Source organism: Chiloscyllium plagiosum, unplaced genomic scaffold (assembly GCF_037043375.1).
Source record: "Chiloscyllium plagiosum isolate Xiang-an unplaced genomic scaffold, Cpla_swu_hap1 HiC_scaffold_9, whole genome shotgun sequence".
Classification (NCBI taxonomy): Eukaryota; Metazoa; Chordata; class Chondrichthyes; order Orectolobiformes; family Hemiscylliidae; genus Chiloscyllium; species Chiloscyllium plagiosum.
In genome coordinates this window covers 17443433-17456595 of record NW_028270147.1, presented here as the reverse complement: position 1 = coordinate 17456595, position 13163 = coordinate 17443433, and the positions used below count along the sequence as shown (strand labels likewise).

General features: G+C 41.3%; 1 protein-coding gene across 4 annotated transcripts in view; it reads left to right on the top strand.

Annotated features, from left to right (window-relative positions):
• Nucleotides 1–5912, top strand: part of LOC122554159 (kynurenine--oxoglutarate transaminase 3-like) — an 83362-nt gene extending 77450 nt beyond the window's left edge. For all 4 annotated transcript variants that reach the window (XM_043698735.2, XM_043698737.2, XM_043698736.2 and 1 more), the window contains 2 exons: nt 4798–4884; nt 5038–5912. In XM_043698735.2, the coding sequence (XP_043554670.2) occupies nt 4798–4884; nt 5038–5088 (138 nt within the window). In that variant the 3' untranslated portion in view covers nt 5089–5912. The remainder of the gene's footprint in view (nt 1–4797; nt 4885–5037) is intronic.
• The last annotated feature ends 7251 nt before the right edge of the window (nt 5913–13163 follow it).

Sequence of the window (13163 nt, the reverse complement as noted above, 5' to 3'; positions counted from 1 at the left end):
CTCCATTAATGACGACCAACTTGACACTGACATTTTTTTCAAACCCACCGACTCCCACAGCTACCTAGATTACACCTCTTCCCACCCTACCTCTTGCAAAAATGCCATCCCGTATTCCTTTCCCCCACCTCACCCTAGTTCTAAACTTCCAGCTCGGCACTGTCCCCATGACTTGTCCGGACTTGTCCTACCTGCCTATCTCCTTTTCCACCTATCCATTCCACCCTCTTCTCCCTGACCTATCACCTTCATCCCCTCCCCCACTCACCCATTGTACTCTATGCGACTTTCTCCCCACCCCCATCCTCCTCTAGCTTATCTCTCCATGCTTCAGGCTCACTGCCTTTATTCCTGATGAAGGGCTTTTGCCCGAAACGTCGATTTCGAAGCTCCTTGGATGCTGCCTGAACTGCTGTGCTCTTCCAGCACCACTAATCCAGAAGCGGGATATTAAGATCATCCTTGGGAAGTTCCATTTAACAAAGAACAGTTAAGCACAGGAACAGCCCTTCGGCCCACCAAGCCGCTGTACCGATACATGATGCTTTTCTAAACTAAAAACCTCCTGCCTTGACGTGGTCCGTATCCCTGTATTCTCTGCTATTTGCATATGTGTCAAGATACCTCTTAAACGTTGCTATTGTATCTGCTTCTACCACCTCCTCTGGCAGCACATTCCAGGCACTTACCAGCCTCTTTGTAAAAAACAATTTGCCTCTCGCATCTCCTTTAAACTTACCCCTTTTACATTCAGGTGTCCTTGTACAAAGAGTCATAGAGATGTACAGCATGGAAACAGACCCTTCAGTCCAACTCTTCTGTGCTGACCAGATATCCCAACCTAATCTAGTCCCATTTGCCAGCACTTAGCTCATATCCCTCAAAACCCTTCCTATTCATATACCCATCCAGATGCCTTTTAAATATTGTAATTGTACCAGTCTCCACCACTTTCCTTTGCCAGCTCATTCCTTACCTGCACCACTCTCTATGTGAAAATGTTGCCCCTTAGGTCCCTTTTCAATCTTTCCCCTCTCACCCTAAACCTATGCTCTCTAGTTCTGGACTCACCCACCCCAGGGAAAAGACCTTGTCTATTTATCCTATCCATGCCCTTCATGATTTTATAAACCTCCATGAGGTCAGCTCTCAGCCTTCGACGCTCCAGGGAAAACAGCCCTAGCCTATACAGCCTCTCCCTATAGCTCAAACCCCCTACAACCCTGACAACATTCTTGTCAATCTTTTCTGAACTCTTTCAAGTTTTACAACATCCTTCCGATAGGAAGGAGACCAGAATTGCACGCAATTTTCCAAAAGTGGCCTAACCAATGCCCTATACAGCCGCAATATGACCTCCCAACTCTTATGCTCAATATTGTAGTTGAAACTTTATTGCTGGAACAGCACAGCAGGTCAGGCAGCATCCAGGGAACAGGAGATTCGACGTTTCGGGCACAGGCCCTTCTTCAGTTTCCTGAAGAAGGGCCTGTGCCCGAAACGTCAAATCTCCTGTTCCCTGGATGCTGCCTGACCTGCTGTGCTGTTCCAGCAATAAAGTTTCAACTTTGATCTCCAGCATCTGCAGACCTCACTTTCTCCCTGCTCAATATTGTAACCAATAAAGGAAAGCGTACCAAACATGAATCACATACAGTTAATATATAGGTACAGCAAGTGACTACAGAGGCAAATGGAATATTAGCATTTATTGCAAGAAGAATGGAATATAAAAATAAGAATGTTTAACTGCAACTTCACAGGGCCTTGGTGAGACCATATTTGGAATACTGTGTACATGTTTATTTAGTCACTGCACTTGGGAAAAGTAGTTATAATTCTGTTAGAAACTGTTCAGTTCACTCCACTCATTTCTGAGGTGAAGGGTTTGACATAAGAAGGAAGTTTGAACAGGTTGGACCGAAACCTATTGAAGTTTAGAGTAAGAGGTGAACTCATTGAAACATATAAGATCTGAGGGGACTTGATAGGGTGGATACTGGAAGGATGTTCTCTCTTGTAGGGGAGAATAGAACTAAGATGGATATGAGAAGAAATCTCTCCCAGAGGGTTATTGTTATGGGAAATTCTCTTCTTCAAAATGTAGTGGAGGCCGAGCTATTAAATTTATTCAAGCTTTATTTTGATTTGCAAGGGAGACCACAATCAGATCAACCATGATTATATTGTGAAGCAGATTCAAAACGACAAATAGCTACTTCTGCTTCTGTGTTCCTATGATCTTCCCCTTTGGAACTGGGGTCTTGGATTCAAGCTCATCTATGAGGAAGAACCCATCACTGTGTGGGATGGTCATTTGGCATTGATTTACCCTCCAATTAGTAGACAAAGGGTTTACTTGCAAATAGTTAAGAACAGTGATGGGTTCTTAAGGCTGGTGGTCAGTCAGTGGGAGGCTGTACTGCTAGAAGGAGATTTAGCCTACATGTCAAGGAAGAGAGAGAAAAGGTACCTCCATCTCAAAACACCTCTTTCTCCAACATTTAGAAGTTACCATTTAAAAAATGGCAGGAGGGCCAGAAAGCCTACCCTGAAAAATAACAATTTCACTCCCTCACCACGCACAAACTACCGATGGTATGTCATCTCCAGGTAGTAGCTCAGTCCCTGATGAGTCAGGAGACAGAACCTGGAGCATGGTGGTTCCCTCACAATGCCAGGGAATCGGCTTTGATTCCACCCTCAGGCAACTGTCTGTTGTGTGTAACTAAATGGAACTAGAGAACATTAAAATGGTTACAGCACCAAAGAACAACCCTTATGCTGTTGTCTTTGTGCCAGATCTGTGCAAGAGCAAATCCGTTAGCTCTGCTTCCAACATCTAATACTCATGGCCTACAAATCTTTTGATTTTGTTTAATTTAATAAAGCTGTGGAATTTTTTTCTCTAATTTTTCTTACTTAGTCTCTTTTCTTGTTTCAATTCCTTGTCCTTTATTTAGTCAGCCTCTTTGTTCCTCCCCACCTGTTCAATTTTTCCTTATTTATATTTTCCCTTTCCTCTTGTCCTTGTTCTCTTTCTCTTTCTACATATTGATCTCTTCTAAACACCAAGATTAGATGTGTAGTTTGTCACCTAAGATCTTAAGTATTTTTTCACAGATGATCTTGACTGGTTTAGGTTTTGGGTAGAGATAAATTGAGTTCTAATTTTGTGTTACACCAGAAATTAGAACTTAAGAGTATTTTGCATTTAAGAAAGGATAAACTAGACAGACCAGAAATCCAGAGAAAATGTTTGAAGACTGATGACCTGCCCTGAAGGAATAGCAATTTATTTCAAAGTCAGGATGGTGAATGGCTTGCAGGCGAACAGGCAGTTGGTGGTCTTCATGTGTATTTGCTGTCCTTATCCTTTTAGATGGTAGTGATCATAGGTTTCAAAGATATATCTTGTAGCTGGTATATACTGTGCTACTGAGCTTCAGTGGTAGAGGGAGTGAATCTTTATGGATTTGGTGCTTTGTCCTGGTGTCAAGCTTCTTGAGTGTTATTGAATCTGCACTCATTAAGACACTCCTAACTTATGCCTTGTAGAATCTGGACATGCTTTGTGAGTCAGGAGATGAGTTAACTACTGCAGGATTCCTACTTTTTGCCCTGCTCTTGTAGCCACAGTTGCTATATGACCAGTCTAGTTCAATTTCTGGTTAATGCTAACTCCCCAGGGATGTTGACGGTGGAGATCCAGTGATGGTAATGTCATTGACTATCAAAGGCTAATGGTTAGATTCTCTATTATTTGTCACTATTACCTGCCACTAGTATTGTGGGAATGTTTCTTGCCACTTGTCAGGCCAAGTCTGGATTTTGTCCAGGTTTTGCTGCATTTGGAGATGGATTGCTTCAGTTATTGTACATTGAAGGAGAGATGTACTGGCTCCTTTTCTTTACTCAATCCCACAATAAAATTCAGTTAATACGATCCCTTCCCTGCTGGATGGTTTTCCTGTCTCGAAATATTTGTACTAAAAGGAGCCAGTTTAGGAAGCACTTCTACACACAAAGGGTGGTTAATGTTTGGAACCCTCTTCCACAAATGGCAGTAGATGCTAGATCAGTTATTAGTTTTAAGTCTGAAATAGTTAAGTTTTTGTTCAGGAAAGTTATTAAGGAATATGGGCCACAGGCCAGGTATATGGAGTTAGGCTGCAGAGTTATTGAATAGGAGAACAGGGTGGTGGAACACGGAGTGAGTGAGACGAAAGTAGAATGGAAACAGTTAATGCTGGTGAAGGTGGGGGAAGGACAATGAGGTGTTTCAAATGAGTGAGTATGTGGTATAGAGGGCATGTGGTTAGTGGTCTTGTGAGTTGGATAGTGGGGCTGATGAGAGTGAAAGAGAATATTTTGCATGAAGTGGGGAGAGTGGTAAACCATTAGTCTTGCTGGGATGGTGGTACACCTGCAGAGATGGTGTGAGTATTAGGTTGCAGAAGGAAGATAGTGACACTTACTTTACTGGACTTATCTTTTGGCCTCTATGTCTTTCTTTTTAAAAGGACATGCTGTACATAAAAGTGAAATGTATCCATTAATAATTCTTGTTCATGACAACATAGAAATTTACAATGGAGGAAATGGACTCAGGCTTAAGATTTTGAGTGTATTATATATTTTTTCCTTAACATAATAGATAACTCTGGGCTGATTAATACATATTAAGATTGTGTGTAATCCAGATAGGTGGAAATGTGTGTGAAACTAAACTTCAGTTTATGCTATCCCTCTACACACTGCTAGAGATTATAATTTAGAATCTTTGTTTCATTTCAGAAACTGGCAGCAATTCCTGTGACCTCATTTGTCAGTGACCAATCCAAGTGCCATTTTGAGAAATATATTCGCTTCTGCTTTATCAAGGTGAGCTAGCTGATTTACATATTGGGAGTGGTTGCAGGGGCTTTTGTTTACCAGATCTGTTGCTGAGAATGAATGAAGCATGAACTCAAAGCATATATATGCACATCTCTACTTTGTATGCTCTCTAAAATATTCTTCTGTTCTTTTAAACAGCAAGACAGCACTTTGAATTCAGCGGAGACCATTCTGAAAAACTGGAAATGAATGCCATTGTTTCACCAACAGAGTAGCAATCTACATATCAATCAGTGTTGGCCTTAAATTTCATTTTGAGTAAACAGGTAGTCTTCAGCTCTTCCTTGCTTTCTTCAAAGCACTGAATTCAACAGGTCAAAGATTTGCAGGAATTGGGAGTCTGTTAAATATCATTTGGTTTTTATAGCTTCACCTGGAAGTAATTGAGATTGCTATGGTTCTACAATACCAATCTCAATCTCAATACATGGCTAGCACATCCATGTTGAAATCTGTTTGGTACATATCTGACAATCACATGGTTCTCTTCAAGCAAACAAATGTATAAGTAGATTTTCTTCAGTTCCCAAGCAGAGTAAGATATTCTGAACACTGTAAATTGTGGTTTAATTACTCTTAACTTGATGCTCCAATAACAACATCACTTGCTGCAGTAAAGGGTTTGGAAAGCCTACCCTCTGGTGTTTGTTTGTTTTTTTACACACATTGGACATATTGTTTTTAAAAAACCCACCATGAACGCAGAAGAACTGAAGATAAAATATGCTCCAAGACTTTTGGGGAGATTTTGCATTTTTGGTACAAGCTTGATTAACATTTTTTTTTCTCCATAATTGAAGATTCTAAGTATTATGGCATTAATTTATCAAGCTTATTTGGGTTTTTTTTTATTTGTGTTGAAGAAAACTCTTGAATGACAAATCTATTTGAAATGTATGAACCTTGATACACAGCAGAAGTGAAAGGTGTGGGTTTTTATCAAATAACTGTATCCAGTCATCTCTGTTACACTTTTGAACAGATTAATACACATCTGAATTAATTACACTATGGATTTCTGTTTTTGTTTGATTGTATGATGATTATGTTATTGTCAATTATTCTATTGTGCTCCTGGACAGTGCCCCCCACCATTCCTCCATTGTCCATAGACTCCACTCATAGTTCCTTAAAAAAGGAGTCGCAGGTGGATAGGATAGTGAAAAAAGCATTTGTTATGCTTTCCTTTTATAGGTCAGTGCATTGAGTATAGGAATTGGTAGGTCATATTGCAGTTGTACTGGACATTGGTTAGGCCACTTTTGGAATATTGTGTGCAATTCTGGTCTCCCTCCAATAGGGTGTTGTGAAACTTGAAAAGGTTCAGAAAAGATTCACAAGGATGTTGTCAGGGTTGGAGGGTTTGAGCTGTAAGGAGAGGCTGAGCAGGCTGGGGCTGTTTTCCCAGGAGTGTCAGAGGCTAAGGGATGACCTTATAGAGGTTTATAAGATCACGAGGGGCATGGATAGCATTTTCCCTGATTTGGGGGAGTCCAGAGCTAGAAGGCACAGGTTTAGGGTGAGAGGGGAAAAATTTAAAAGGGACTTAAGGAGCAACTTTTTCACACAGAGGGTGGTGCATGTACGGAATGAAATGCCAGAAGAAATGGTGGAGGCTGGTACAATTACAACATTTAAAAGGCATCTGGATGAGTATATGAATAGAAAGGGTTTAGATGGATATAGCCAAGTGCTGGCAAATGGGACTAGATTAATTTTGGATATCTGCTCAGCATGAATAAGTTGGACCGAAGGGTCTGCTTCTGTGCTTTACATCTCAATAACTCTATCATTCATCTAAAAAACAGTTACCATGTCATATTTGTTAATATCGCATAGACATTGTTGAAAAAAGAAATCTGAATTTCCAGTGAACAGGTAAGAAAGAGCATAACACAAGATTTCACATTTTTAAGATCTTTAATATAAGAAACATACTAAAAGTTCTCAGATAAGAACAAAATACTGCATATGCTGGAAATCCAAAATTAAAACAGAAAATATTACCGAAGCTGAGCTGGACTGAAGAGAGAAATAGAACAAACACGGCCAACATTTTCATCCTGGGCCTGCTGCAATATTCCAGTGAAGGTGATTCTGAGGCCCCAAATGTTTCCATTTATTTCTTTGCGGCCCTGATACCTTTTTTTAATCTCAAGAACTGTCTTCCACAGTGAGGATTCGTTTTCCCTATAATGCAAGCTCTGCAAATCTTGTAGCTTCATTTCAACTCCTCACAAACTTTGTATTCTCAATCTGATCATGAGCTCCCACCCACATTTTTGCATAACAACTAGAGAGATCTTCAGCACATAACTGGCCCTTCTCTCCTGGATCCCGGCAGACTAACTGTGTCAGAGAGGTTCAGGGGTATTTCAGAAGGCCTTCTGCTCTCAAAGGCCATCTTCAAGTTGACATGAATCACATGGGCCTTGTTTCCAGCTAGAAATGCTGATTAGCTATTCTTGAGGCCCAACTTTCTTATTTGGAAGCAAGCAGATAGTTTAATGAATACTTGTCTACAATCTGACATCCCTGAAGACTTCAGCCTGGATTTTCCTCTGTGAGGTAGGTAGCAGGAGTTAAGAAAATTCACAGTTTGGTCTATTCACCTCAGGACAAAGTCTTGGAAGATAGTTGTGAGGGAGTAGGTACAGGCTGCAGTTGGACCAGGTGACTTGAAAGTACCTGTCCATCTTCCTTCCCACCTATCCGCTCCACCCTCCTCTCCGACCTATCACCTTTACCCCCACCTCCATCTACCTATCGTACTCTCAGCTAACTTGACCCCAGTCCCACGCCCTCCCATTTATCTCTCCACCCCCTCGTTTCATAAGCCTCATTCCTGAAGGGCTCTTGTCTGAAACGTAGATTCTCCTTTTTCTAGCTCATGGGTCATCACATGATTAAGAGTAGGTTGGTGTTGGATTTATGTTTCTTCTGGTTAGGACAGAACTGGGTAATTCCCTAAATTGCTGGGTAGATATTAATAGCTGGAAATATTGGCTAGCATCATGGCTAGTTCTGGAATATGTTTTAGCACTACAGCCAAAGTGTTCCCAGGGCCCATAACTTTTGCCATGGACTGACGCTCAGCTGTTTCTTGAAATCATGTGAGGTGAGTTAATTAAGGGACAAATCAACTTCTGTGATAGTGGCATCCTCAGGAGCAGGCCATCATGAATCATCCATTCTGACATATGTCCAAAGATGGCTTGAATGCCTCAGGTTTGGCCCTTGCACTCGTGGTGGGTTCCATCCTTGTGGGGAATGGGAATATTGATGGACATTTGTCGGGTTCCTAAGATAGGAATGCTCTCCAGTGATGACAGACTCCCTAAGAATGAGCAGTGACTTGATTATAACATGCAAAGTTCTGAAGGGCTTGATAGAACAAACACTGAGACAGTGTTTCCCTGGCTGAGAGTTTAGAAAACTCAGAGAATTGTAAATTATTCTTTTCTGTCAGATGTGTCCTTGTTATAATTGTTTTGGAGCCTGGTACATCAGCAGTGTCCTTGTTTCTCGGGCATTGGAATTGTGATTGAGATGTAACCTACTTCTATACTATTTTACAGAAGCTTAATTTTAGTTAGCAAAGGACAAGTATCCATCATCATCTTTTACCAATCCACTTATGATCTCAGCCCTAACCTCCAGTTTTCTGCCCTGTTCTTAAGCTTATCTTTTGCCCATTCCCATTTTTGCTTCTCTACCATTGGTTGCCATGCTGTCATCTACCTCAGCTCTGTAACTCTGGACTACTCCACTTCCCTCCTTGTTTTAAAAAAAAAGCCCTTAAAACCTATCTCTCTGACTAAATATTTAATTACTGATACTAATATCTGTATGTGATTTGTTGTTACATTTTCTTTGCTGAGATCTCTATGACATTTCTTGGGAGATTTTACCTAGTTAAAGGGACTGTATCAAGGCAAATAACTATAAAATAAAGAGGTGGGAAATGAAGTGGACGATATCTCGGTTGTTACATCTTCAGACTGCAGATGGTGCTGTTGTGTAGCGCCTGCTGCTGTTTTCATTTAACTGATGGAAAGCACTGGGTAAGGATTACAATATTCAAAAAGTTGTCATATTATTGGAATTATTGTATTTGCACCTCCCAAACTAATTAAATGCCCAGATAATCCTGCACTGAAACTGCTATTTCTAGCTTGATCAAACAAGTTGCTTCAAATTTTAATCTTCGTTAACAGTGGGAAATTTTTAGTCCCCAATTTTTTTTTAAGTTTCAAATAGCTAAAAGAAAATCGTTTTGCAGAAATTGCCAGTAATCTTTTAGGCAGTGTTCAGTTTTTGACCCACACAAACAGCCCTTTTCAGAGAATTGAGGAGATAAAAACAGAAATTACTGGAACACTCAGCTGGTCTGGCAACATCTGTGAAAAGAAAGCAGAGTTAATGTATTGGGTCTAGTGATCCTTCTTCAGAACCTCAAAAGATGGTGAAAAATGAATTCAACCAATAAATTAAAAAATCAATTAATAAATAAATCTGGAATTGAAAGCTAATCTCCAGGAAATTATCTTCAATTGTTGTAAAAGCCCACCTGGGGTTTTACCCTAATTTAGCAATGCTGAAAATGTGTTGCTGGAAAAGTGCAGCAGGTCAGGCAGCATCCAGGGAACAGGAGAATCGACGTTACGGGCAAAGATTCCTGAAGAAGGGCTTATGCCCGAAACATCGATTCTCCTGTTCCCTGGATGCTGCCTGACCTGCTGTGCTTTTCCAGCAACACATTTTCAGCTCTGATCTCCAGCATCTGCAGACCTCACTTTCTCCCCTAATTTAGCAATGTCCTGGCTGGTCCCAGATCCACACTGACACCTAAATTCCCTCCAAAATGGCCTAGCAAATCACTTAGTTGTACCATGCCACCACGAGAATTTACTCATTATTGTACATGGAAATCCTCAACTCAAGGCGGGTGGTAGCATTGTGCTAATGTCACTGATCTACTAATCCAGAACTCCAGGCTAATATTCTAGGATTATATGTTTAAATAGAACATCAGGTGGTAAAATCTGAATTCAATAAAATTTTGGAACTATCCTGAGAGTGGCCAAGTAACCATTGATGAATGTTATTAAAAACCCATCTAGTTCACTAATTTTCTTTAAGGAATGAAAGCTGCCATCCTTACCTGGCCTGGCCTGGCCTAAATGTGACTCCACAGCCATGGCAATATGGTTGATTTTTAACTGCCTGTGGGCAATTAGGGGCAGGCAATAAATATTGTTCTAGGCAGAGAGGCCCATAGCCCATGAAACCAATTTAAATGGCACTGGGACCTGCACCTTAAGTGTTGAAACGGGCAAAGCTACAGACTAGGTACCAGGAAATGGGATGAGAATGGTGCTGGTTTAGTCAGCTGCTGCAGATATGATGGGCTGAATGACTTCTTTCTCATAAAGTCATAGAGATGTACACCACAGAAACAGACCCTTCAGTCCAACTCGTCCATGCTGACCAGATATCCCAACCTAATCTAGTTCCATTTGCCAGTACTTGGCCCACATCCCTTGAAACCCTTTCTGTGCTGTAACCTTTCTATAGTTCAATAGAATGCACAAAATAGAAAAGCATAATACAAGAAAATATGTCATGCATTTATATAGGGTCTTTAATGATCTAAGGAAGTCCCAATATACTTCACAAAGAAATTGTTCTGAAATATGATGTATTTTGAGGTGACTTATGTCTTGCTTGCGAGCCTTCCCTGACTTTAAGGACCCAGGAGGTGTTAATCATGTCGCTTGAGAACAATCTGCTGATCAATCAGGACTGGCAGCTGTCAAAAGCAGGTTTCATCATCAGCAAGGGTCATGGATTGGGAATCATGGAGGTGCTGAAGGGGTCAACAGTAAGGGCAGGACTCAATGGACACTCCTGTTTCCAATGCTAGGTCCCTCAATCAGGTAGTCAGTGTCATTAAATGAAGAAATCCCCACCCACCTAGGACACTGCAAGAATATGGGATTTGCTTTTCAGGCTTCCCATGCAATGAATGCTCTGCTGCTGCTGGTTCAACACTAGAGTGGCATGAGGCCCTTAAGTGGGAATTAAATCCTGCCCCAGAGTTAATTGGAGGAGAGGGAGAAAGGGGGCAGTGTCCCCACATGGCACCCTGCCATCCAAATAAATACACTTTACCACCATCAATCTTGCTTGAGAACAGGACATTAATTCCATCCACAGTCACAGCCATAGCATAATATAATAGCAGTCAATTTACAGCAAGCTCTTGTTAAGTGGACGTTAAAGATAAGACTGAGTATAAGACTGTAACTGATGATAGAACCATTTCATACCTCGAACAAATTAAATGATTGTTATAGAAAAGTTGCAGACCCTGACACTATTTGAAGATGCCACCCTTTTTAAAAAATTAGAAAATATGGCTAATAAATGCTTAAGATTATGAAAATGCTGCAGTTACCTACAATTAATAAAAAGTACCAATTTCAAAGTTGTAGTCTAATGGATGTTTGAACTTATGGTGAAGACAAAGGTGAAAGGTCATTGATTTGAAAGATTAACTCTGTTTCTCAATCTACAGATAGAACATAGAAAAGTATAGCACAGAACAAGCCCTTCGGCTCATAATGATGTGCCGAGAATTAATCATAACCTAAAACAAAATAACCTAAACTACACCCCCCTCAATTCACTGCTGTCCACGATTAGGGGCATTTAAGCGTCTGCTGGATATGCACATGGACATGGGCTTGTGGTGGTGGTGGAAGCTTCCACCACCACCACTGGCAACGCATTCCATGCGCTCACAACTCTCTGCGAAAAGAAACTACCTCTGACGTCTCCTCTATACCCGCCCCCCAACACCTTAAAACCTTGTGCCAGTCAATCTGCCCTGGGGAAAAGTCTCTGGCTATCAATTCTATCCATGCCTCTCATTACCTTGCACGCCTCGATCAGATCACCCCCCCCCCCCCCCCCTTTTCCTCCTCTCCAGAGAAAAAAGTCCAAGCTTAGTCAACCTCTCTTCATAAGGCAAGTCCTCCAGTCCAGGCAGCGTCCTGGTAAACCTTCTTTGCACCCTCTCCAAAGCCTCCTATCTTCCCTAGGGTGACCAGAACTGGACACAATATTCCAAGTGTGGTCTCTCCAGGGACTTGTAGAACTGCAGCAAAACCTTGCGGCTCTTAAACTCGACCCGTCTGTTAATGAAAGTCAAAACACCATAAGTTTTCTTAACAACCCTATCCACTTGGGTGGCAACTTTGAGGGATCTATGCACTTGAACACCAAAATCCCTCAGTTCCTCCACACTGCCAAGAATCTGTCTTTAATCCTATATTCAGCATTCAAGTTCGACCTTTCAAAATGCATAACTTCACATTTATCCAGAGCGAACTCTATCTGCCATTTCTCAGCCCAGCTCTGCATCCTGTCTATGTCACACTGCAGCCTGCAAGAAGCTCTCGATACTATTTTCAAATACTGCAGAATTGAATGGAGGGAATCAGGAATTTCCTCTTTTATTTAATAGAAAATTGTAGCTCAGCATTTCCAATGTAACATACTCAAACAATATAAAGATGCTTTGTATTTACTGGCACAGTTTACAAGGGAAGTTTACTCATCACCTTTGTTATACTGTTCAAACCGTAAACTTATCTCAAAATTTAAAGGTACCTTCAAAGATCATGTCGAAAGAAGTTGCACTAAGATAATTTCTTTTCATCCCACCAGTTTCTGTATTCAAAGGATTATTCTGAATTAGAATTACTACAGTGTGGAAACAGACCCTTTGGCCCAACAATTCCACACCAACCCTCTGAAGAGTAACCCAACCAGGCCCATTCCCTTACTATTCTTCATTATCCCAGACTAATCTGCTCATCCCTGAACACCATGGGCAATTTAGCATTGCCAATTCACCTAACCTGCACATCTTTGGATTGTGGGAGGAAACTACAGCACCCGGGGGAAACCCACGCAGACACAGGGAGAATGTGCAAACTCCACACAGATAGTCACCCACAGTCACCCAAGGTGGGAATCAAATCCGGGTCTCAGATGCTGTGAGGCAACAGTGCTAACCACTGAGCCACTGTGCTGTCCCTACCATTCTCTGCCATTTAGACAACTCTAGCAAAATGCCACTACGAAACACATCTTCCCCTCACTCCCCAATCTGCATTTTGCAGGGAACATTCCCTCTGGGACATCGTAGTCCTTTCCACAACCACCAACACACTCCTCTCCACGGCAAATTCCCA